A 26,231-nucleotide genomic window follows, 5' to 3' on the forward strand; every position below is an offset into this window, starting at 1 on the left:
CAGGAGCATCTCTGGAGATGGTGAATCTACCCTGGAATGACTGGGATTAATATGTAGTAGTACTATAACTAGTAGCAATCCACTCCAGTCCTTTCCCAGGAGCATCTCTGGAGATGGTGAATCTACCCTGGACTGACTGGGAATAATATGTAGCAGTACTATAACTAGTAGCAATCCACTCCAGTCCTTTCCCAGGAGCCTGTCTGATCCAAGCCATGTAGTAGCTACTGAATGTGAACCCAGAGGCTGTACAGGTCAGTTGGTGGGATTCTCCAGGCTTTTTAACTACTGGTCCAGACTCAGTCAGTGTCTGACCCTGAACACCTGTGGAAATAGAAAGCGGAGATGTTGTTGAAGTTGAAACTAAAACCTGATGTCAACTTGTTTATTTGATAGACAGTATAAACACCTATTAGATAGACTGTCAGTAAGAATATTCCTGTGGTAGGAAAGATAGTGATCTGTGTAGTTCTCTAATGGTAATTGAGAGTCTACAGCAGAATCTTCTTTCAACAGAGACATTAATAAAGATGGAGGACTAGAATGTTTTTGCATGAGCTCCTCCTTACTGGGAGGACCAATCACAATAGGCTTGATATATACCCACAGATCACCTAGTATGAGGTCATCTTGAGATGCTCTGTTATGAAGAAGAAATCCAGCTGTTTCTGTTTCTATCTATTTATCTTACCAAGTAAATTGATGGAGAATACATTTCCATTACATCACAAACCTGAGGAGGAGTTGTAAGGACAGTTTCAGAATTAATGTACAAATTATTACTCAATGAGAGTAAAGTAATACTGGTACAAGCTGCCATCATGTTGTGATGGCATGATAAAGGGGCATACTTCTTATCTGTCGGAAAGATATCAGTTTGTCTCTGTGGATGGTTTGTCCTCTGACAAATCAACTGTACAGTTGGGTTTTCCTCAAGGTTCCGTTTTAGGACCACTATTGTTTTCACTATATATTTTACCTCTTGGTGATGTCATTCGGAAACATAATGTTAACTTTCACTGCTATGTTGATGACACACAGCTGTACATTTCGATGAAACATGGTGAAGCCCAAAACATTGCCATCGCTGGAAGCCTGTGTTTCAGACATAAGGAAGTGGATGGCTGTGCATGTTCTACTTTTAAACTCGGGACAAAACAGAGATGCTTGTTCTCGGTCCAAAGAAACAAAGAGCTCTTCCGTTGAATCTGACAATTAATTATGTTGGTTTTACAGTCGTCTCAAATAATACTGTGAAAGACCTCGTCGTTACTCTGGACCATGATCTCTCTTTTGATGAACATATCAAGACTGTTTCAAGGACAGCTTTTTTCCATCTATGTAACATTGCAAAAATCTGAAACTTTCTGTCCAAAATTTTTGCAGAAACAATTAATCAATGCTTTTGTCACATCAAGGTTATACTTGATGCAGCTACCCGGATAAAGCACTAAATAAACTTCAGCTAGCGGCTGCTAGAATCTTGACTAAAAAATTGGGCGTGCAAAATTATTCAGCCCCCTTAAGTTAATACTTTGTAGCGCCACCTTTTGCTGCGATTACAGCTGTAAGTTGCTTGGGGTATGTCTCTATCAGTTTTGCACATCGAGACACTGAAATGTTTTCCCATTCCTCCTTGCAAAACAGCTCGAGCTCAGTGAGGTTGGATGGAGAGCATTTGTGAACAGCAGTTTTCAGTTCTTTCCACAGATTCTCGTTTGGATTCAGGTCTGGACTTTGACTTGGCCATTCTAACACCTGGATATGTTTATTTTTGAACCATTCCATTGTAGATTTTGCTTTATGTTTTGGATCATTGTCTTGTTGGAAGACAAATCTCCGTCCCAGTTTCAGGTCTTTTGCAGACTCCATCAGGTTTTCTTCCAGAATGGTCCTGTATTTGGCTCCATCCATCTTCCCATCAATTTTAACCATCTTCCCTGTCCCTGCTGAAGAAAAGCAGGCCCAAACCATGATGCTGCCACCACCATGTTTGACAGTGGGGATGGTGTGTTCAGGGTGATGAGCTGTGTTGCTTTTACGCCAAACATAACGTTTTGCATTGTTGCCAAAAAGTTCAATTTTGGTTTCATCTGACCAGAGCACCTTCTTCCACATGTTTGGTGTGTCTCCCAGGTGGCTTGTGGCAAACTTTAAACAACACTTTTTATGGATATCTTTAAGAAATGGCTTTCTTCTTGCCACTCTTCCATAAAGGCCAGATTTGTGCAATATACGACTGATTGTTGTCCTATGGACAGAGTGTCCCACCTCAGCTGTAGATCTCTGCAGTTCATCCAGAGTGATCATGGGCCTCTTGGCTGCATCTCTGATCAGTCTTCTCCTTGTATGAGCTGAAAGTTTAGAGGGACGGCCAGGTCTTGGTAGATTTGCAGTGGTCTGATACTCCTTCCATTTCAATATTATCGCTTGCACAGTGCTCCTTGGGATGTTTAAAGCTTGGGAAATCTTTTTGTATCCAAATCCGGCTTTAAACTTCTTCACAACAGTATCTCGGACCTGCCTGGTGTGTTCCGCTTTTAACGGACCTCTGAGACTATCACAGTGCAGGTGCATTTATACGGAGACTTGATTACACACAGGTGGATTGTATTTATCATCATTAGTCATTTAGGTCAACATTGGATCATTCAGAGATCCTCACTGAACTTCTGGAGAGAGTTTGCTGCACTGAAAGTAAAGGGGCTGAATAATTTTGCACGCCCAATTTTTCAGTTTTTGATATGTTAAAAAAGTTTGAAATATCCAATAAATGTCGTTCCACTTCATGATTGTGTCCCACTTGATGTTGATTCTTCACAAAAAAATACAGTTTTATATCTTTATGTTTGAAGCCTGAAATGTGGCAAAAGGTAGCAAAGTTCAAGGGGGCCGAATACTTTCGCAAGGCACTGTATATATCTGAAAGAGGGCAGGGAGAACAGAGAGACAGACAGGAAACTTAATCTGATGAAAGAGAATAAATTACTTTTTCCAACCACCTACGTCTTTATACAGAAATGTGTACATTGTCTTGATGTACAAGTAGTTCTGTTATTTTGGCTCTCAGGGGAATATAATACTTCAGTAGTGTGACTATGTTGTACTGATCCTCTACTGTCCTCTGTTGACTATGCTGCCAGTTAGATTCTCTGAGGGGTTTTTGTACAGATCCTCCACTCACTCACACCACTGTGTCTCTCTTGCACAGTAATACAGAGCAGAATCCTCTGCTCTCAAAACAGACCGCTTCAGATACACCATGCAGATGGTATTATCTCGGGTTATCTCGATCCGCCCTTCAACACTCTTTGTGTATGTACCAGTATACCCAATCCATTCCAGTGGTTTTCCTGCAGGTTGTCTTGTGTATACCCAGCTCCCTTACAGAAGAGGCTAAGAGTTCCTCCAGACTTTTTCTGGAGAGGACTTGAGGGAATGGACTCCATACTCCATTTAAACCTGATGGAGAGAAAGAGAATGAAGAAGTGAACATGAGAGGGAGAACAGTACAAATTGATCAAAACAAAGGATAAATATATTTATTTTAGTGTAAGCACAGTAATTAAAAGAGTAGGCGGTTGCAAAACTCACAGGTCAGACAGAGAGAGAGCAGCAGAAGGTGTAGTTTTCTTGTCATACTGAGGGTGGAGATATGAACTCAGCTACTCTACTAAAGACAACAAGACAACAAGTCAGCAACAGAATATAAGTATATATGAACTCTGAGGGATCTGGATTTACATCGTGATGTCATGGGGGAGGGGCTGATGACTCTGTGGTCAGAGGTCAATCTATGGCTCATCAGTAGTGCCAGGAGTTGTCACATGACCTGACCAGGAACAGTGTTTTTCCTGATTAGGTCACTTAGTCAGAAAAACCTACTCACCACATGCATAACTACATAACTGACTTGATTTAATTTAATTGTGGATACTTTTAAATATTAGAAAAAGACATCCATTTGTCAAGGAAAGACTCCTTGTTCATCATGATGAACACAGCTTAATGAGGTTCAACACCTCACATAGCCTGTACTCTTTTTAGTTTCTGCATACATGTATATATACAAAACATTACTTTCCATCACATGTGACTGACCAGGTGAATCCAGGTGAAAGCTATGATCTCTTATTGATGTTACCTGTTAAATCCACTTCAATCCGTGTAGATGAAGGGGAGGAGACAGGTTAAAGAAGGATTTTTGAGCCTTGAGACATGGGTTGTGTATGTATGCCTTTCAGAGGGTGAATGGGCAAGACAAAATATTTGTGCCTTTGAACGGGGTACGGTAGTAGGTGCCAGGCTCACCAGTTTGTGTCAAAAACTGAAACGCAGCTGAGTTTTTCAGACTCAAAAGTTTCCCATGTGTATCAAGAATGGTCCACAACCAAAAGGACATTGAGTCAACTTAACACAACTGTGGGAATCCTTAGCGACAACATGGACCAGCATCTCTATGGAATGCTGTAGCCACCTTGTAGAGTCCACGGCATGACGAATTGAGGCTGTTCTGAGGGCAAAATGGCCCCCAGAACAACATTAGGAAGGTGTTCTTCATGTTTTGTACCTTAAGTATAGATGATGTAATTGAGCAATAAGGCACAAGAGGCTGTGCTCTGTGGTGAATACAGCCGTAGGAAAATGGTGGTGTTCAGCCTGATGCAATAGCCCATGCGTTGGTGACACCTGCCAAATCTTAAAATGCCTGGATAGGTCTCAGAGCTCTACAGACAATTCCTTTGACCTCATGGGTTGGTTTTGATCTGACATGCACTGTCAACTGTGGGACCTTACATGGACAGGTGTGTGTGCTATTCCAAATCATGTCCAATCAATTGAATTTACCACAGGTGGACTCCAATCAAGTTGTGGAAACATCTCAAGGACGATCAATGGAAACAGGATGCATCGCAGCTCAATTTCGAGTCTCATAGCAAAGGGTCTGAATACTTACGTCAATAAGATATTTCTGTTTTTTATAAATTTGCTAACAGTTCTGAAAAACTTTTTTTGCTTTGTCATTTTGGCGTATTGTGTGTAGATTGATAAGGAATTGTATTTATTTAATCCAATTTACAATCAGGCTGTAATGTGGAAAAAGTCAAGAGGTCTGAATACTTTCCAAATACACAGACTTGGGAGACAGAATTAGCATAACAGCCATTGTTGGTTGGTAGCATGTCACATGCCAGGTCAACATTCCAACAGGTCATACTAACGTTACATTTGTATACGTATTTCAACACTCAAAACACTTCTCTGAAAAACACTGTTTTAAGCCCCAATGTTTACCTTTTTGTGACAGTTTTTGTACTCTGGTGTTATCATGCCAATGTGTTTCATCTCAAATTGTAATTAAAGACAAAGCCAGACATCATTAATCACTGTCAATCAGAAAACATTTTCTGCATTGCTAACAGAGTGAAGTAATTTTTTTGTGTATTTTTCAACGAGGAACATAAACAGTAACATAAACAGGAACAACAGGAACGAGGAACATAAACAGTCATTCAATTATTTATATTTAAATCCTATTGCATTTTGATATTTATCACAACAATATCACAGAGACATTCATACAAGTGGCTCCTGACATAAATTGAGGTATATTGTCAGCATAGTTTGAATCTGGCCTACTGCCCTTAGAGGTTGTGTCAATCTTTTATCACTTTCATCTTCTCTCTCTATCTGTTCAATATTCATAAAATAACTTTTTTTAAATGTATTTTTTATTAAACACTTAAAACAAGATACCAAAAAACAAATACTATTCAGATCCTGAAGTACAGTACCCTAAAATGTGTTCCCATTGTTTCAACATTACATGGTCAGCAACTGTCGCCAAACAACTTGGCTACCCACTGGGCACTCTACGTCATTTCATAGTGGATAATTGGGTAATATTTGGATGACACGTTCATGAATGAGATTACAACCTATATTCACCCCCTCAAAAAGGCAGCCAAAAGTTTGTTGGATTTCCAATTTGGTTGTCACCCAAAGGGACACTGCTCTTTCAACCACTCAAAATCACAGCAAAATTCATATGGCAATAGAATCTCAGATATTCTGTTAATTTATAGAACAGATGAAGATGATTTCTCTATGTTTCATCTAATAGCAGAACCAAATGAGGTGGATTGCAGTTGAGATTACATTAAATGTGCATGGTGTAAGTGATCAATGCCGTTGAAGATTTTGCACAGATTGTTGCAACAATTGTGAAGATCTCCACAGACCTGTGATGACCTATGACCTCTTGAACATGCATGCTCTAAATGTTTACATAATAATAAATGTATAGTTACATTAACCTAAAAATGTGGCCAGATTTAATTCTACCTTTTATCAACAATAGAACACATACAAACAACGACATCATACGAACATCAACAACATCACACCTGCCCAGACCCACTAGCCCTCACCCATATCTCCAGCGGTGCCCGTATCACTTCCTGCCACATGGCCTCAAACTGCATGATTTTGCTCCTCTCCGTTGCCCATGCACTTTCAATATTTAGATAGAAAAGCATTTGACATTTGCATTGCGTGAACAATGGATGATTGGTTGATTTTGAAATGTATTATGTATTTAAAAAAAATATGATTGATGAGAAAAGTATTTTCCAACCCACCAGGTGTCTCACTGCAGACTCATATGCCATGTCTTGAAATATGCAGACATACAAATTAAAAGTACATTTACATTGTAATACTTCTGACAGCCGTCTTTCCAACTCTGACTATAACTTTTAGACTTTTTAACATTCCCAGAAGTCATGAATTATTGAGTAATTGTTAATTTCACACTTCAGATATGACTCTGCCTTTGTGCTGTAGAATTTGTGAATGTTGTCTCTTGTATAATACATTCTATACATTAGTTTAAATTGGATTAAGCGTATATTTGCAATAACTGTAATCTCATAAATTATGTTCCAACATTCCCTCTATCTTGTGCCAATATCAGTTATTTTAAAATCTTGGTTCCAATCATTTATATTTATTTGTAAGAGATTGTCAGTTGGATAGGATCTCTGCAACGTTTTGTATTGTTTACCAATCATATGAAAGTATGTTCACATTCATTTGCTCTGTTAGCTGGTAAACCTAACCTTTGGAATGACTTTGATTGCAACAAGTGTAATCTCGTTTTTAAATGTGTTACTGCACTTTTACAATGATATATTGGTCATTTTTTGGGTTAATCAATATACTATACCAGGGAAATGTCTTTCAGAGTGCAGGTGCATCCTGGGTAGAAGTCATGCTTGTGTAGCTTTGAACTACTGCGCCCAACACTCATTTTGATGGACACGCCTGATAAAAATACATTCTTAAACTCTTTCCCCTATAAATAATTATAATCAATACATAATGTACTCAGGGGGAGGTGCCCAGGACAGCTATGAGAAACCACAGAGCAATTTGTTATTTTAGAAAATTAAGGACTCATTGTTCAATGCAATTCTTGATAAGTGTGTTATATTTATTACAAACCATGAATATGGTCTGTCAATACAATTGTGTGTGATGAGTAGAAGTGATTGACTGAAAATATTAAATCATATAATTAATAGAACTGTTAACAAGGTCTATCATATGAATTAAACAATGAATAAATTGTCAGATTATTTGATCATTCTCACCATTTATTCAAACCAAATGCCAGTCTTGTTCATGTGGTTGAAACATTGTATGGTTACCAGCCACCAGCTGGCTTATAAGAAAGGCAGTTTATCTTCAAATGAAACAAGGTAGTGAGAATTAGATCATGAAAGTGTATAGGAACAGTCCCTACAGTCCCTGAGCTACTTAACTGCTTTAACTGTCTATCTGAATCATCAGAGATGCTAAACTGGGACCCTGAAACACCCAGGTGACCGACTGGAGTTCACCAGGCGAGGTGCCACACAGCTGTGAGGGTCACAGAGGGGAAGAGAGAGGGGTGGGGTGTGTGAGAGAAACAGACAGAACTGAGAAAAGCAGAGCAGGGTCAGTGTGGAACAGAGTGGATTATCAAACATAAACCCTTAGAATATGGAATGGATGCATTAATACTTACTTCTTATACAGTTTGACCAAATTATGGAAAATATGCAATTTCTGTGTAACCTGATATCTTTATTGAATAAAATTGTGTAAAGCTTTTCAATAGAGATCCTAAAAGAAGGGATAATTAGTTCATCTGAACTCTCTGTACATAAAGACAGAACAGACGAAGAGGGGAGCGTGATACTAATACTTTGAGTAGATTTGATGGATGGAATGTCACTGCTAAGAAATTGTAGTAATACAGTAATTGTGTATAAAGTATGTGTGTTTTAATTGTTATATAAGTTTGTATTGTGGTGTCATGTTTAGTGTTTGTATACCTTTATATTCATATGAATGTCATGGAGTTTTTGTACAGGTCCTGTGTTGGTTTGTATCACTGTGGGTAGCGAGCACAATAATACACAGCTGTGTCTTCAGTCTGCAAACTCTGTCCTGTTAAAGTTATTGTGCTGCTTGAAGTGTCTCTGGAGATACTGAACTTGTTTTTCAGTTTATCACTGTAATATGTGCTACCATCGTGACAAATGAATCCAATCCACTCTAATGATTTTCCTTTAGGTTGGTGATTCACCCCTGTACAGTAGCTGGTGCTGGTTAAAGCATACCCAGATACCTTACAGGAGAGGGTCAGAGGCTGTCCAGGCTGCAGAGTCAAAGAGCCTGGCTGTGTGAGTTCAGTCTGACAGAACACACCTGTAAAACAAAACAAAACAAACGAAATATTATGTTAATTACATTTCCAAAACTCTATTACTCCCTATTACGCCAATGTTGACGTATCAGTCCCCCAAAACTCACAGGATACAGCTGCCAGCACCAACAGCAGAGATGCAGGGAACATGGTTTGTGTTGAAGCTGAACTGATGGTAACTGCACTTCTGAACTCAGTGAAAGAGAGTGAGATATTCCTCTTTATACACAAGAGAGGAGAGTTGCTTTGCATAGAGTGAAAGAGTTATAAAAGGAGGAAATAAACAACTTGTATCATTGTGACAAGTTATACACAGAATCCGTATCAGAATGTAATGACTTGCTGCTGATATTTTCAGTGAAGTAACTATGGTTAACTATAGCTAGCTAGTATGAACTCTGAATTTTCTTGATTATTGACACCTCTTATAGAGCAAATAAGATACAACACATCATGTAGAGTGAAATGTACAGAGGAATGATTTGAGAATTGCTTTTGTCTATTTTCACACTTGATTTACTATGTAGACGTCTATGAATGGTACACCAGTATTTCTGGTCGGGGAAATACAATATGATTAAGTTTGTTTTCTACTCATGGCTGTTGGGATTTTTGGAAAAGTTTTGGGCTTGTTTGTTTCACTGTGGTAATGCGACCCATGGACCCATGATACTCTATAGAGGTTGGTGCTATCAGTCAGAGAATACCCAGAGGTGATTACCAAAGACTCCAGAATTTATAACCATTGAACTCGGCTGGGTGAGCTTAAGACCACAGTGTACACCTGTTAAGAAACATCATAATATCATGTAGAACAATCTCAAAAGTACAGCTATTGTAAAGCCATGTAAGCATTAATTACACAATATATTCCTATAACGATGTTATAAGTCTGTAATTGTTTCAGGTGCATGTGGTATATTGACTATAACTCCTCTGATTTATTAACAAAGGAGATGGGCTAGACATTCTTACTGAGCATTTTATGGATAAAACATTTATTTTTAATACAATTAGTGGAAAAGAGGAGCATTACATTGCTGCTCTTCAGCTTCCATATTCTATACAGTGTCTCCCAAGAGGATGGGTTTTTATACAGCTCTGGTGCTGGTTTGTATGACTGTGAGGGTAGGCACAATAATACACAGCTGTATCTTCAATCTGGATGTTCCCTTTTAAAAACACAGTATTACTGCTAGAATCTACTGAGAGGCCCAACATGTTCTTCAGTGAATCCTTGTATTGTGTGTCTCCAGAATATACATTTCCAATCCATTCCAGTGTTTTCCCTGCAGGCTGTCAAATCCAAGCTGTCCAAGTTTTAGTAACAGAATAAGAGACCTTACAGGAGATGGTCAGTGGTTGACCTGGCTGGACAGTCATAGAGGCTGGCTGAGAGAGTTCATAAATAACTCTGTACACCTGTTGAAAGAAAATAATGAACTAAATATAATATGGATATTCAATGTACAACAGTAGTCTTCTGTAACAAGCAATACGTGTTAAATATGTGCCACAGTCAATCATGACAGCCTCTTTTTGAAAGGCCTTTACTTATGACTTAAACAGATTCATTTTCTACCCAGCTTATTCATTAATGCTGTGTGATAAATCAGGTGTTTCTTGGTGGGTTTAAACACATCTACTGTGAAACAAACGTGTACAATCTACACACATGGTTATTTACTTTTAAAAAGACCACAGTACCATGACAGATATAGTGGAGATGCGACAAAGTATGTCAGTTCTCATGTATCGGCAGGGTAGCCTAGTGGTTAGAGTGTTGGCCTAGTAACTGGGAGGTTGCAAATTCAAACCCCTGAGCTGACAAGGTACAAATCTGTCGTTCTGCCCCTGAACAGGCAGTTAACCCACTGTTCCTAGGTCGTCATTGAAAATAAGAATTTGTTCTTTACTGACTTGCCTAGTTAAATAAAGGTTCAAAAAAAAATCTTCCAAGGCATGCATGGATGTCAACTTTTTTATGACAGTGTTTAGCTTTAAATGGAGTGATTATCCCATATTCATAACCCTTATGAATAAGCTGGACAGTCTTTTCCAAAATCGTGAACAATTACGGCGCTGGCCGTGGCTATCCTTGAGACATACCCAGGACCTACATGCCCGACCCATGGAGTGAAAACTTACAGAGCTTTGATGGAGCGTGCATGAGAGCCTGGCATGGCGATGGTGAATTGGATACGGATAATGGTCAATGCTAACCAGGCCCTTTATCTGTAAGAAAGGAATAGTAAAAAGGTGTAATTAATTATGACATGCTTTAAACTGTATGTACTTAATATTTTGAATGAATTAAAATTGTATCTCACCCCTTAATGAACGGGAAGCTCTCGTTTTCTCTCACACCCCGGTCTGTCGGGGTGAGAGAACGAACGACACCTGCCTCTGATTGAGAACCATACCAGGCAAAACACAAAACCACAACATAGAAAAAAGAACATAGACTAAAGCCATGTGCGTGCGTGTGTGTGTGTGTGTGCTGGCGTGTATGTGTGTGTGTTTCAAAAATAAGAAGGGTAGGGGGAGTGTGTTCAACAATGCCCGGGCATCTGCACTCAAGGCCCTCTCTCTCTCTCTCTGCAGGGGTCGTTTGAAACCAAGGTTTGCACTATCATGCAAACGGTATGTTCAGATATCTGCCTACCCCCCTCCAAGAAGTGTGTCGGCGTCTCTTTCGATTCATTAGCACATATGCCCTTTCAAATCCAAATTTATCTCACCCCCCAGAGGATGTGGGGGATAAAAAGCCAACCACCCCAGAGGATGTGGGGACTAAAAAGTCAAACACTCAAGAAAGAATACAATATGGCGAGACAGCCCCCTAGGGTTAAACAATGTTATTTATAATCAGCGCATATGCTAAAGGTCCCGCCACATCAATCATCAATCATCATGACAACTTCAAAGGAATAGATGCAATATATGCATAAATTAGCACACCCTCTAACGCGTGAGAATAGGAACAGGATGCCCATATATTGGCATAAGCACGTGATCAGTTCCCGCCAGGATGTCCTGACCGGATGCCCAAATATGCGCATGCACACGTCATCCTAACATAGGGTCATAAATCATACGTTTGACGTGTGCCGTCTACTTTATTCTCTCTAGTGCCCCCTGTCGGTGCATCAATAACACTAGCACCATGTTTTTAACTGGTGTATCATTGTGTTATTATTTGATACATAATTAGAATGGTTCCTCATGTATCCCCTTGTCATGATCTACTGGTCATACTATACGTGTGTCTGTGTGTCTGTCCTTCCTTTCTCTACCAGATGTTTTTTTTTACAGCTATTCTCATTAGTTTAACCGTAGTGAGTCTCTAGCACAGTAATACACTGCAGAGTCCTCTGGCTTCAACTGGCTACTGTGCAGATAGAAATTTGTGCTTTCCTTCGATACAGTGAATCGGCCCTGTACTACTGGGGCATTCCTCTTGTAAGTGTCAGAATAATAGTAAATTATCCATTCAAGTCCTTTTCCAGGTGCCTGGCGGATCCAGTACATATTAGTGCTGCTTAGAGTAAATCCACTGCAGGCACTTGTGAGTTTGAGGAACCATCGGGGGTCCCCTGGACTGACTGTTCAGCCTGTGTGAGTACAACAAAATGCAATTGTATTTGTTGTCCGTAGTTTATGCCTGCCCATACCATGACCCCACCACCACCATGGGGCACTCTGTTTACAATGTTGACATCAGCAAACCCCTTGCCCACACGACACCATACATGTTGTCTGTGGTTGTGAGGTCGGTTGGGCATACAGCCAAATCCTCTAAAATGACGTTAGAGGCAGCTTATAGTAGAGAAAGGAACATTCAATTATCTCGCCACAGCTCTGGTAGATATTCCTGCAGTCAGCAAGGCCAATCGCATGCTCCCTCGCCATCTGTGGCATTGTGTTGTGTGATAAAACTGCACATTTTAGAGTGGCCTTTTATTGTCCCCAGCACAAGGTGCACCTGTGTAATGATTGTGCTTTCTAATCAGCTTCTTGATATGCCACGCCTGTCAGGTGGATGGATTATCTTGGCAAATGAGAAATGCTCACTAACTGGAATGTAACCAAATTTGTGCTCTAAAAGTGTGAGAATTAAGCTTGTTGTGTTTATGGAACATTTTTGAGATCTTTTATTTCACCTCATGAAACATGGGACCAGCACTTTACGTGCTGTGTTTATATATTTTATCAAGGTATTTGATAACTGTGCATGCTATGAATCATCTGTGTTGTCCACGTCAAAGCCAGACTTATACAGGAAGACAATTTTATGCAGGACTGTGATAAGATGACAGTGTTACACTCTGCCAATATATTTTGTATCATAACCCAGGAGTGTTATTGGTTATGGTTAGGAAAAGGGTAAGGTTTCACTAAAATGCTCTCCTAACCTGCTATGAAAAGTAAATTCTGTCCACAGCTGTACTCCATCAACTCCACAACTGTGTTAATGGTCTCAAGTTTTTGGATATTTCATTTATAACATAGTATTTGTTATTTGTATATTTTTGATAATACAGAGCTTAGACCTTCTTCTTCTGTATTGGTGAGGCCATCTTCATCATATGAATGATTAAAACATGCAATGGATCATGGATGAGTTCATTGAATGTTTAGTAGACATCAATTAGAATACCATCAAGGTTGGCAAACAATTCAAACATTTAGTTCCAGCTTAAATTAAATTACACATTGGATATTGAGGAGCATCTATGTTCTATTCAATTTAAGGAGTCCTATTATACAATGAATCCCTGGAGGAAGGGTTTTTGTACAGCTCTGGTCATGGTTTGTATCACTGTGTCCACAGAGCACAATAACACACAGCTGTGTCTTCAGTCAGAATTTATATTTTATTTTACCTGTATTTAACTAGGCAAGTCAGTTAAGAACAAATTCTTATTTTCAATGATGGCCTAGGAACAGTGGGTTAACTGCCTGTTCAGGGGCAGAACGACAGATTTGTAAACTGTCAGCTCAGGGATTTGAACATGGAACCTTTCGGTTACTAGTCCAACACTCAAAATACATTTCCAAGTAATAACTAGAACTGATCTTGCTATTTAGTGCATCTACAGTGGTACTACTAGTACTACTACTGCATGTATAACCAACATGCTCCAATGCTTTGCCTTCAGCTTGTCATATCCAGTGAGGACAGTAAGAAGATATAGAAAACCCAGAGAATTTCAGGAGATGCTGAAAGTCACTCCTGGTTTTATAACCACTGGACCAGAATGGATGAGTTCAATATCACAGCAGACACCTGGAAGGAGAAACACACATCAATACACACTGTAATTGACCATTTTCATCTGAAATTAGAAATGATCATTCCAGAGTTGTAAGAAATGTCTATTTTTTTAACAGAGAGACTCACAGGAGGCAGCTGCCAGCAGCAGCAGTAGAGATGCAGGGAACAGAGTTTGTGTTGAAGCTGAAATGCTGGGAGTTGTTCTTCTTTACTCTCCAGGACTCAGAGGGCCTCTAAGGACAGACAGACAGACAGACACTGTTTAAGTAAGGAAAAAACAAGAGGATGGGTTTGCATTGACGTAGAGTGATGGATGGAAGGAGTGGTTATACTGTAGAGGTGGGCATCAGTGGAGTCTGCTGAGGGGAGGACAGCTCATAATAGTGTCTGGAATGGAGTGAATGGAATCATTTCAAACACGTTTGTCATACCATTCCTATCACTTCGTTCCAGCCATTACGATCAAATCCAGACATGATTATGAGCCATCCTCCCCTCAGCAGCCTCCACTGTTGGACATAGTAAAGCTCTTATCATATTGACCTTAAGAAGAAGGTCCACAGTTTGGAACGTATATTTTATATTATGGAGAAGGTTGGAGCTAAACATTGAGAAAACCATATCTATTCCGTCTAAGCCAATTATTTGTTATCCTGTCAATGATATCAATGTAGTACAAACAGAATTAGTCATTACATGGGGGGATTAGACTTGATTTTATTACAGCAAGAAGGTTAATATCACCATTTACTGATTGAAACGTATTGCTCCAACTATTTAAGGGATGAGTACGTTTTTGTACATGTCTGGCCCTGGTTTGTATCACTGTGAGTCTCTGGCACAATAAAACACAGCTGTGTCTTCAGTCTGCATGTCTGGCCCTGGTTTGTATCACTGAGTCTCTGGCACAATAAAACACAGCTGTGTCTTCAGTCTGCATGTCTGGCCCTGGTTTGTATCACTGAGTCTCTGGCACAATAAAACACAGCTGTGTCTTCAGTCTGCATGTCTGGCCCTGGTTTGTATCACTGAGTCTCTGGCACAATAAAACACAGCTGTGTCTTCAGTCTGCATGTCTGGCCCTGGTTTGATCACTGAGTCTCTGGCACAATAATACACAGCTGTGTCTTCAGTCTGCATGTCTGGCCCTGGTTTGTATCACTGAGTCTCTGGCACAATAAAACACAGCTGTGTCTTCAGTCTGCATGTCTGGCCCTGGTTTGTATCACTGAGTCTCTGGCACAATAATACACAGCTGTGTCTTCAGTCTGCATGTCTGGCCCTGGTTTGTATCACTGAGTCTCTGGCACAATAAAACACAGCTGTGTCTTCAGTCTGCATGTCTGGCCCTGGTTTGTATCACTGAGTCTCTGGCACAATAATACACAGCTGTGTCTTCAGTCTGCATGTCTGGCCCTGGTTTGTATCACTGAGTCTCTGGCACAATAATACACAGCTGTGTCTTCAGTCTGCATGTCTGGCCCTGGTTTGTATCACTGAGTCTCTGGCACAATAATACACAGCTGTGTCTTCAGTCTGCATGTCTGGCCCTGGTTTGTATCACTGAGTCTCTGGCACAATAAAACACAGCTGTGTCTTCATTTACATTTACATTTACATTTAAGTCATTTAGCAGACGCTCTTATCCAGAGCGACTTACAAATTGGTGCATTCACCTTATGACATCCAGTGGAGCAGCCACTTTACAATAGTGCATCTAAATCTTTTAAGGGGGGTGAGAAGGATTACTTTATCCTATCCTAGGTATTCCTTAAAGAGGTGGGGTTTCAGGTGTCTCCGGAAGGTGGTGATTGACTCCGCTGTCCTGGCGTCGTGAGGGAGTTTGTTCCACCATTGGGGGGCCAGAGCAGCGAACAGTTTTGACTGGGCTGAGCGGGAACTGTACTTCCTCAGTGGTAGGGAGGCGAGCAGGCCAGAGGTGGATGAACGCAGTGCCCTTGTTTGGGTGTAGGGCCTGATCAGAGCCTGGAGGTACTGAGGTGCCGTTCCCCTCACAGCTCCGTAGGCAAGCACCATGGTCTTGTAGCGGATGCGAGCTTCAACTGGAAGCCAGTGGAGAGAGCGGAGGAGCGGGGTGACTTGAGAGAACTTGGGAAGGTTGAACACCAGACGGGCTGCGGCGTTCTGGATGAGTTGTAGGGTTTAATGGCACAGGCAGGGAGCCCAGCCAACAGCGAGTTGCAGTAATCCAGACGGGAGATGACAAGTGCCTGGATTAGGACCTGCGCCGCTTCCTGTGTGAGGCAGGGTCGTACTCTGCGGATGTTGTAGAGCATGAACCTACAGGAACGGGCCACCGCCTTGATGTTAGTTGAGAACGACAGGGTGTTGTCCAGGATCACGCCAAGGTTCTTAGCGCTCTGGGAGGAGGACACAGTGGAGTTGTCAACCGTGATGGCGAGATCATGGAACGGGCAGTCCTTCCCGGGAGGAAGAGCAGCTCCGTCTTGCCGAGGTTCAGCTTGAGGTGGTGATCCGTCATCCACACTGATATGTCTGCCAGACATGCAGAGATGCGATTCGCCACCTGGTCATCAGAAGGGGGAAAGGAGAAGATTAATTGTGTGTCGTCTGCATAGCAATGATAGGAGAGACCATGTAAGGTTATGACAGAGCCAAGTGACTTGGTGTATAGCGAGAATAGGAGAGGGCCTAGAACAGAGCCCTGGGGGACACCAGTGGTGAGAGCACGTGGTGAGGAGACGGATTCTCGCCACGCCACCTGGTAGGAGCGACCTGTCAGGTAGGACGCAATCCAAGCGTGGGCCGCGCCGGAGATGCCCAACTCGGAGAGGGTGGAGAGGAGGATCTGATGGTTCACAGTATCGAAGGCAGCCGATAGGTCTAGAAGGATGAGAGCAGAGGAGAGAGAGTTAGCTTTAGCAGTGCGGAGCGCCTCCGTGATACAGAGAAGAGCAGTCTCAGTTGAATGACTAGTCTTGAAACCTGACTGATTTGGATCAAGAAGGTCATTCTGAGAGAGATAGCGGGAGAGCTGGCCAAGGACGGCACGTTCAAGGGTTTTGGAGCGAAAAGAAAGAAGGGATACTGGTCTGTAGTTGTTGACATCGGAGGGATCGAGTGTAGGTTTTTTCAGAAGGGGTGCAACTCTCGCTCTCTTGAAGACGGAAGGGACGTAGCCAGCGGTCAGGGATGAGTTGATGAGCGAGGTGAGGTAAGGGAGAAGGTCTCCGGAAATGGTCTGGAGAAGAGAGGAGGGGATAGGGTCAAGCGGGCAGGTTGTTGGGCGGACGGCCGTCACAAGACGCGAGATTTCATCTGGAGAGAGAGGGAGAAAGAGGTCAGAGCACAGGGTAGGGCAGTGTGAGCAGAACCAGCGGTGTCGTTTGACTTAGCAAACGAGGATCGGATGTCGTCGACCTTCTTTTCAAAATGGTTGACGAAGTCATCTGCAGAGAGGGAGGAGGGGGGAGGGAGGGGGATTCAGGAGGGAGGAGAAGGTGGCAAAGAGCTTCCTAGGGTTAGAGGCAGATGCTTGGAATTTAGAGTGGTAGAAAGTGGCTTTAGCAGCAGCGACAGAAGAGGAAAATGTAGAGAGGAGGGAGTGAAAGGATGCCAGGTCCGCAGGGAGGCGAGTTTTCCTCCATTTCCGCTCGGCTGCCCGGAGCCCTGTTCTGTGAGCTCGCAATGAGTCGTCGAGCCACGGAGCGGGAGGGAGGACCGAGCCGGCCTGGAGGATAGGGGACATAGAGAGTCAAAGGATGCAGAAAGGGAGGAGAGGAGGGTTGAGGAGGCAGAATCAGGAGATAGGTTGGAGAAGGTTTGAGCAGAGGGAAGAGATGATAGGATGGAAGAGGAGAGAGTAGCGGGGAGAGAGAGCGAAGGTTGGGACGGCGCGATACCATCCGAGTAGGGGCAGTGTGGGAAGTGTTGGATGAGAGCGAGAGGGAAAAGGATACAAGGTAGTGGTCGGAGACTTGGAGGGGAGTTGCAATGAGGTTAGTGGAAGAACAGCATCTAGTAAAGATGAGGTCGAGCGTATTGCCTGCCTTGTGAGTAGGGGGGAAGGTGAGAGGGAGAGGTCAAAGAGGAGAGGAGTGGAAAGAAGGAGGCAGAGAGGAATGAGTCAAAGGTAGACGTGGGGAGGTTAAAGTCGCCCAGAACTGTGAGAGGTGAGCCGTCCTCAGGAAAGGAGCTTATCAAGGCATCAAGCTCATTGATGAACTCTCCGAGGGAACCTGGAGGCGATAAATGATAAGGATGTTAAGCTTGAAAGGGCTGGTAACTGTGACAGCATGGAATTCAAAGGAGGCGATAGACAGATGGGTAAGGGGAGAAAGAGAGAATGACCACTTGGGAGAGATGAGGATCCCGGTGCCACCACCCCGCTGACCAGAAGCTCTCGGGGTGTGCGAGAACACGTGGGCGGACGAAGAGAGAGCAGTAGGAGTAGCAGTGTTATCTGTGGTGATCCATGTTTCCGTCAGTGCCAAGAAGTCGAGGGACTGGAGGGAGGCATAGGCTGAGATGAACTCTGCCTTGTTGGCCGCAGATCGGCAGTTCCAGAGGCTACCGGAGACCTGGAACTCCACGTGGGTCGTGCGCGCTGGGACCACCAGATTAGGGTGGCCGCGGCCACGCGGTGTGGAGCGTTTGTATGGTCTGTGCAGAGAGGAGAGAACAGGGATAGACAGACACATAGTTGACAGGCTACAGAAGAGGCTACGCTAATGCAAAGGAGATTGGAATGACAAGTGGACTACACGTCTCGAATGTTCAGAAAGTTGAGCTTACGTAGCAAGAATCTTATTGACTAAAATGATTAAAAATGATACAGTACTGCTGAAGTAGGCTAGCTGGCAGTGGCTGCGTTGTTGATTCGGGGGCTAGCTGGCTAGCTAGCAGTGTTGATTACGTTACGTTGCGTTAAAAGAACGACAATAGCTGGCTAGGTAACCTAGAAAATCGCTCTAGACTACACAATTATCTTTGATACAGAGACGGCTATGTAGCTAGCTATGTAGCTAGCTACGATCAAACAAATCAAACCGTTGTACTGTAATGAAATGAAATGAAAATGTGATACTACCTGTGGAGCGAGGCGGAATGCGACCGGGTTGTTGAGTTCTAATCGGTAGACGTCTTCAGTCTGCATGTCTGGCCCTGGTTTGTATCACTGTGAGTCTCTGGCACAATAAAACACAGCTGTGTCTTCAGTCTGCATGTCTGGCCCTGGTTTGTATCACTGAGTCTCTGGCACAATAAAACACAGCTGTGTCTTCAGTCTGCATGTCTGGCCCTGGTTTGTATCACTGAGTCTCTGGCACAATAAAACACAGCTGTGTCTTCAGTCTGCATGTCTGGCCCTGGTTTGTATCACTGAGTCTCTGGCACAATAATACACAGCTGTGTCTTCAGTCTGCATGTCTGGCCCTGGTTTGTATCACTGAGTCTCTGGCACAATAATACACAGCTGTGTCTTCAGTCTGCATGTCTGGCCCTGGTTTGTATCACTGAGTCTCTGGCACAATAAAACACAGCTGTGTCTTCAGTCTGCATGTCTGGCCCTGGTTTGTATCACTGTGAGTCTCTGGCACAATAAAACACAGCTGTGTCTTCAGTCTGCAGGTTCTGTCCTGTTAGAGTCACAGTATTGCTGGAGGATTCTAACATGAGGGTGTATTTGTTTTTCAAGGAATCCTTAAAGGAAGTGTATCCAGTACAGTATGTATGCTTCCAATCCACTCCAATGCTTTTCCTGCAGGCTGTCCAATAGCTAGATAAAGAGTATGAGACCTTACACGAGATGGTCAATGGTTGACCTGGCTGAGTGAGTTCTTCATAGTGCACACATGTGGACAAAGCATTTGAAATGGAACTCACTACAAAATATAATCATATTAACATTTTAACAAAGCAAAACATTTGCATAAGGAAGACAGTCAGGTATAAAAGGACTGGGAATATCAGTGCAAAAATATGGGTAAAATATGTGATAATGTGTCTGTTTTTGGCACTACACTTATAGGCAATATGGGAGAGATGTAGTAACTCCTTAAAATGGTTAAACATTCTCTATGGGACACGAATTACATAGGTGCTTGCTTATTATTGGTAATCGTGGCCTTGACCCAGCTCTCTGAGGGTGTCTCAGGGGGAGTGGGATATGCATGAAAATACATTTCCAATTCACACGTGTCTAATCTTGGTGAAATAGAACAAATATAGGCACCCACCTAATTATTATATATATATATATACATATTTATTGTATTTTTTTATTTAATTTTTTTATATATTGTTTTAAACCCCTTTTTCTCCCCAATTTCTTCATATCCAATTGATAGTTACAGTCTTGTCCCATCATTGCAACTCCTGTACAGACGAGAGAGAGAGAGAGAGAGAGAGAGAGAGAGCAGTGCGTCCTCCGAAACACAACCAGGCAAATGACGCAATGCACACTTAACGCAGAAGCCAGCCGCACCAATGTGTCAGAGGAAATACAGTGCCTTTGACCGCTGCGCCACCCTGGAGGCGCACCCACCTAATTAGTATGATTATTCATTCTTTACTCTATGTACACTACATGACCAAAAGTATGTGAAAACCTGCTGGTCGAACATATCATTCCATAATCATGGGCATTAATATGGAGTTGGCTCACCCTTTGCTGCGATAACAGCCTCCACTCTTCTGGGAAGGATTTACATTAAATGTTGGAACATTGCTGCGGGAGCATTATTGAGGTCGGGCACTGATGTTGGGCGATTAGGCCTGGCTCGCAATCAGTGTTCCAATTCATCCCAAAAGTGTCCAATGGAGTTGACGTCAGGGCTCTGTTTAGGCCAGTCAAGTTCTTCCACACCCGTCTTGACAAACCATTTCTGTATGGACCTCGCTTTGTGCACCGGGACATTGTCATGCCGAAACAGGAAAGGGCCGTCCCCAAACTGTTGCCACAAAGTTGGAAGAACAGAATTGTCCAGCTTTAAGATTTCCCTTCACTGGAACTAAGGGGCCTAGCCCGAACCATGAAAAACATCCCCAGACCCTTATTCATCCTCCACCAAATTACAGTTGGCACTATGCACATTCCTGAGAACGCATTTCCACTGCTCCAGAGTCTAACGGTCAGGTTTACACCACTCCAGTCAATGATTGGCAGTGCGCATTGTGATCTTAGGCATGTGTGTGCGGCTGCTTGGCCTTGGAATCCCATGTTTTGAAGCTCCCGATGAACAGTTCATGTGCTCACGTTGATTCAAGAGCCGGTTTGGAACCCGGGAGTGAGTGTTGCAACTGAGGACAGATTATTTTTACTCTACACGGTTTAGCACTCTGCGGTCCGGTTCTGTAAACTTGTGTGGCTTACCACTTCGCTGCTGAGCTGTTATTGGTAGTTGAGACTGTCCTCAGCAGAAACAGCCTTCAAGAGATACATTAATAAACATGGAGGACTGGAGAGTTTTGCATGAGCTCCTCCTCACTGAGAGAACCTATCACAAGAAGCTTTGATATATACCCACAGATGTAATGTTCTGCTATGATACAATCCTGCTGTTTGTGATTATATTTATTTTATCTATTTTATCAGGTAAATTGATGGATGATACATTTCCCATTTACAACACAAACCCTGATGAAAAGTTGTAAAAACAGTGTGAGAATTACTCACTATTCCACACGACAGTAGGTTACTATTGCTAGAAGCTGTTATCATGTTATTATAATATGATAAAGGCCATCCCACTGGGGGAAAAAAACAGGTTGAATCAATGTTGTTTCCAAGTCATTTCAACTTGAAAAATCTATGTGATTATGTTGAATCAACTTAGGAAACTGATTGAATTTGCAAAAAGTCATCAATGGAAAGGCATTTTGTATTTTTTTCACCCAACTTTGAACCTAAATCCAAACACATGGTGACTGTTGTTGTTGATGATGAATTGACAACTCATCCAAATGGAAATCAAAACTAGACATTGAACTGACATCTGTACCCAGTGGTATAGTTCTGACAAAACAATGAATCAATCCCACGATATATATTTGTGAATAACATTTGAATACATTTCAGTAGTGACGGTATTCCATTATACCTACCCAAGCGAGAACTTTTGAAATATTATAATATATTACAAGTATACTAAAGTATTCTGAAATATACTATATATTCTAATGATATACTTCAAATACGAGACGTACTCTTATTGTACAGTACCAGTCAAAAGTGTGGGGCACACCTTCTCATTCAAGGGTTTTCCTTTATTTGTACTATTTTAAGCGCAAACTAGATGGGATGGCATATCGCTGCGTAATATCGTGGTAGCCATGCTGGTTAAGAGTGCATTCTAAATAAATCACTGATAGTGTCACCCGCAAAGCACCCCCGCACCATCACACCTCCTCCCCGATGCTTCAAAATGGAAACCACACATGCAGAGATCATCCGTTCACCTACTCTGCGTCTCACAGTTGGAACAAAAATCTCAAATTTGAAGGCATCAGACCAAAGAATAGATTTCCCCCGGTATAATTTACATTGTTCAGGTTTCTTGGCCCAAGCAAGTCTCTTATTGGTGTCCTTTACGTGTGGTTTCTTTTCAGAAATTTGACCATGAAGGCCTGATTCGCGCAGTGTCCTGTGAACAGTTGATGTTGATTTGTCTGTTACTTCGTGAAACATTTATTTAGGCTGAAATCTGAGGTGCAGTGAAATCTAATGAACTTATCCTCTGCAGCAGAGGTAACTCTGGGTCTTCCTTTCCTGTGGCGATCCTCATGAGAGACAGTTTCATCATAGTGCTTGATGGTTTTTGCGACGGCACTTGAATAAACTTTACAATAATGATGGACTGTCGTTTCTCTTTGCTTATTTGAGATGTTCTTGCCATAATATGGACTTGGGCTTTCACCAAATAGGCCAGTCTTCTGTATACCACCCCTACCTTGACACAACACAACTGATTGGCTCAAACGCATTAAGAAGGAAAGAAACACTTGTTCATTGAAATGCATTCCAGGTGACTACCTCATTAAGCTGGTTGAGAGAATGCCAATAGTGTGCAAAGCTGTCATCAAGGCAAAGAGTGACTACTTTGAATAATCTAAAATCTTAAATATATTTTGATTTGTCTAACACATTTTTGGCTACTACTTGATTCCGTATGTGTTATTTCATAGTTTTGATGTCTTCACTATTATTCTACAATGTGGAAAATAGTACAAATAAAGAAATACTTTTGAATGAGTAGGTGTGTCCAAACTTTTGACTGGTACTGTTTATCTTAATTGTGCTATAAAAATACAATCATTACACTTTAACACACTTATTAAAAGTGTACTTTAAATTCATAGGTTTTTCATTCACTATCACTACACTCAAACACACTCACTGTAATTTAGTATATTCATTCAAACACACTTGGAAATGCTTTTTTGTTGAAGCATTGTTTTAGTTTTTTTCTTGAAACTCTGTTTGTTAGTGATCAAGTACACAGTAAGTATAGTTTCAGTACGAATAATAAGTATGGAAGTACTTCCGGAATTCCTATTCAGAAGAGTGCAGAGAAAGTTGACAATGATAAGGGAACGTGCACAGCCATGGAACATGCTTCCCAAGGGTGTCTTTTTTTACATCTCAAGATTATATACTTAAATGTACTTTTTTGAAAGTATACTTAGCATGTCCACAAAATATATTCCAAGTGTACTTTTGCATATTACCCAGCATCCTTTTTCTGCATCTGATGTTTTTATTTATGATATTGTTCCTAATATTCAAATCAAATCAAAATCGAATCAAATTTGAATAGTAACACGTCCCGAATACGTAGACCTTACAGTGAAATGCTTACTTACAAGCCCCTAACCAACAATGCAATTTAAAAAATATATGAATAACAATAAGAAATAAAAGTCACAAGTAATTAAAGAGCAGCAGTAAAATAACAATAGCGAAACTACTCTGTACCAGTACAGAGTCAATGTGCGGGCTCACCGGTTAGTTGAGATAATATGTACATGTAGGTAGAGTTATTAAAGTGACTATGTATAGATGATGACAACAGAGAGTAGCAGCGATATAAAAGAGGGGGGAGGGGCGATGCAAATATTCTGGGTAGCAATTTGAATAGATGTTCCAGAGTCTTATGGCTTGGGGGTAGAAGCTGTTGAGACTCTTGGACCTAGACTTGGCGCTCCTGTACCGCTTGCCGTGCGGTAGCAGAGAGAACAGTCTATGACAAGAGTGGCTGGAGTCTTTGACCATTTTTAGGGCCTTCCTCTGACACTGCCTGGTAAAGAGGTCCTGGAAGACAGTAAGCTTATCCCCAGTGATTTACTGTCGTGTCTTTGGCATCATTAAATTGAAGACTGTTATTTTACCAAATCAATTCTCTGTAATTATTATTACGTGATTAAACTAATCATGTAAATGTAATTATCTAGGAAGTCGGGGCACCAAGGAAAATCTTCAGATAACAAAGTTATAATTTTCCTAATGTAACTCTTCAGATATTTTAGTATTGGATCAATTAGTCTTCTAATTTATGAATTATTCTTTACCTCACGTTAGTCTCATTCCAAATGTCGTAAATTCTTGGTTATCTGCACGAACCCAGCCTTTACTATGAATCATCCACACACCAATTTTCTTAATAATTTCTTTACTAACTAACTAAATAATCACAGAAATGCATAAACAAACAACAGTAGATATAGTTACAAGGAAATGATAGGGGAGGTTCCCTAGTGGGCTAAGCCGATATGACGGCTTGGTAGACAAAGGGAAGTGGGTGTGGACTGAGAAGGGCGGGAAAGACAAAAAGGAGTCACTACACAGTTAATTATATTGATTGAAATGCTAATCGTTTGCACATGAACGCTCACTCATTCGGGAATAATTGCAATCAATATATATTTACCCCCAGTGTGCCGTCGTGACCTCTGTTGGAATCGTCAGTCCTTCTGTTGGAAAGTTCATCCGAGCGCCTCTCTGCTTCCCTGAAGACTTTCGTGGTTAGAACCGATACTTCAGAGTTCCATTCAGAAATGTTCTTATAGAATAGATGTTTTGGCGGGTGTCGGTCTTCGCATTCCAGGTTGACATCATTTCTAGCTGCAGACTAGTAATTAGTATCTAAGATTTGCTCTTATTCTGTCAGGATCGATAGCCTCTGCGTTTAACCATTTCCACCCGTGTAGCCAATGCACCACGTGGTATGGTTAGGAATTCAACAACCATTACAACCTTAGCTTATACTGAGGTTTTTGTGATCTAAACTCAACCTTTGCCCCCTCGAGGTACGTGTGGTCTGGTGAAGATTTCTTCAGGTGGGGTGTTACAGATACAGGTATCCTGTGTGTGTATTTCTTTTCTCTCCTCCTCACAGGTGGCAAACATCATTCCCCAATCAGTCATAAATCAGTCGCTAATCAGAAGACACACCTCCTGTTTCCATTACCCTATCACATTCCCTTTCCCTTGGTTTAAAAACCCTGTCTGTTGTTTGCTCTAGAGCTCAATCTCTCTGTCAATGCCATCTGTCTGTAGAGCTCTTGTTTGGTTTTTGCATCTACATGTCACTTTGTCCCCACCTGTGAGTATTGGTTTTGTTATGGTGTTTGTTTGACGGTGGGAAAAGGGGGAACCAAGATAAGTCGCCCATGGGCACACATTACCCGTAGGAATACTTTGTATAAAAACACTAGTTAGAACTGGGCGGACCACCCACTGTATTTTTGGTTAGTTAGTTAGCTGTATGGAAGTAGGCTAGTCTAGCTTAGGGGTATTTTTGGATATTTGTTTCTTTCCTTGGGTCCAGCTCAGCTACACTTTGCATGAGTCATGTTACGGGTCTCGTTACCATCCCCCTAGACTGTCGGGCCAAAAGGGATTCGTAACATGGGGGGGGGTTTGTTTGTAACAGTAGAAAAGGGCTGTCCCATGAGCCAGATCATGGCTGTGCTCATGGGGGTGGGCCAATGACTTAGTTCAACTTTAAAGGGAATACAATTCTCTCACATTAAAGGTTCCTTTTGTCCAGGTGGGAAAAGGCAGTGTGGAGTGCAATAGAGATTGCATCATCTGTGGATCTGTTAGGGCGGTATGGAAATTGGAGTGTCTAGTGTTTCTGGGATAATGGTGTTGATGTGAGCCATGACCAGCCTTTCAAAGCACTTCATGGCTACAGACATGGGTGCTACGGGTCGGTA

General features: G+C 41.8%; 3 long non-coding RNA genes and 1 gene segment (V, D, J or C); all 4 read right to left on the reverse strand.

Annotated features, from left to right (window-relative positions):
• LOC115104380 (immunoglobulin heavy variable 3-74-like) overlaps window positions 1–376 on the reverse strand; it is a gene marked incomplete at its 5' end in the record, with an annotated part of 43,344 nt that extends 42,968 nt beyond the window's left edge. The window contains 1 exon segment of the V gene segment in view: window positions 50–376. Within this exon segment, the coding sequence occupies window positions 50–376 (327 nt within the window).
• Window positions 377–3,442: 3,066 nt separating this feature from the next.
• On the reverse strand, window positions 3,443–6,567 carry LOC115104384 (uncharacterized). Its single transcript, XR_003859725.2, has 3 exons — window positions 6,432–6,567; window positions 3,595–3,673; window positions 3,443–3,462 (listed from the first exon to the last, which is right to left on the reverse strand). It is a non-coding gene; the product is annotated as an uncharacterized LOC115104384 (long non-coding RNA).
• A 2,100-nt stretch (window positions 6,568–8,667) lies between these two features.
• On the reverse strand, window positions 8,668–11,199 carry LOC115104383 (uncharacterized). Its single transcript, XR_010461211.1, has 4 exons — window positions 11,086–11,199; window positions 10,904–10,990; window positions 8,863–10,177; window positions 8,668–8,757 (listed from the first exon to the last, which is right to left on the reverse strand). It is a non-coding gene; the product is annotated as an uncharacterized LOC115104383 (long non-coding RNA).
• Window positions 11,200–13,613: 2,414 nt separating this feature from the next.
• LOC115104379 (uncharacterized) lies at window positions 13,614–25,429 on the reverse strand. The gene is made up of 3 exons (XR_003859720.2): window positions 24,941–25,429; window positions 14,160–14,266; window positions 13,614–14,045 (listed from the first exon to the last, which is right to left on the reverse strand). It is a non-coding gene; the product is annotated as an uncharacterized LOC115104379 (long non-coding RNA).
• Between the last annotated feature and the right edge of the window lie 802 nt (window positions 25,430–26,231).

The sequence above is a fragment of the Oncorhynchus nerka genome, linkage group LG26 (genome assembly GCF_034236695.1).
Source record: "Oncorhynchus nerka isolate Pitt River linkage group LG26, Oner_Uvic_2.0, whole genome shotgun sequence".
NCBI lineage: Eukaryota > Metazoa > Chordata > Actinopteri > Salmoniformes > Salmonidae > Oncorhynchus > Oncorhynchus nerka.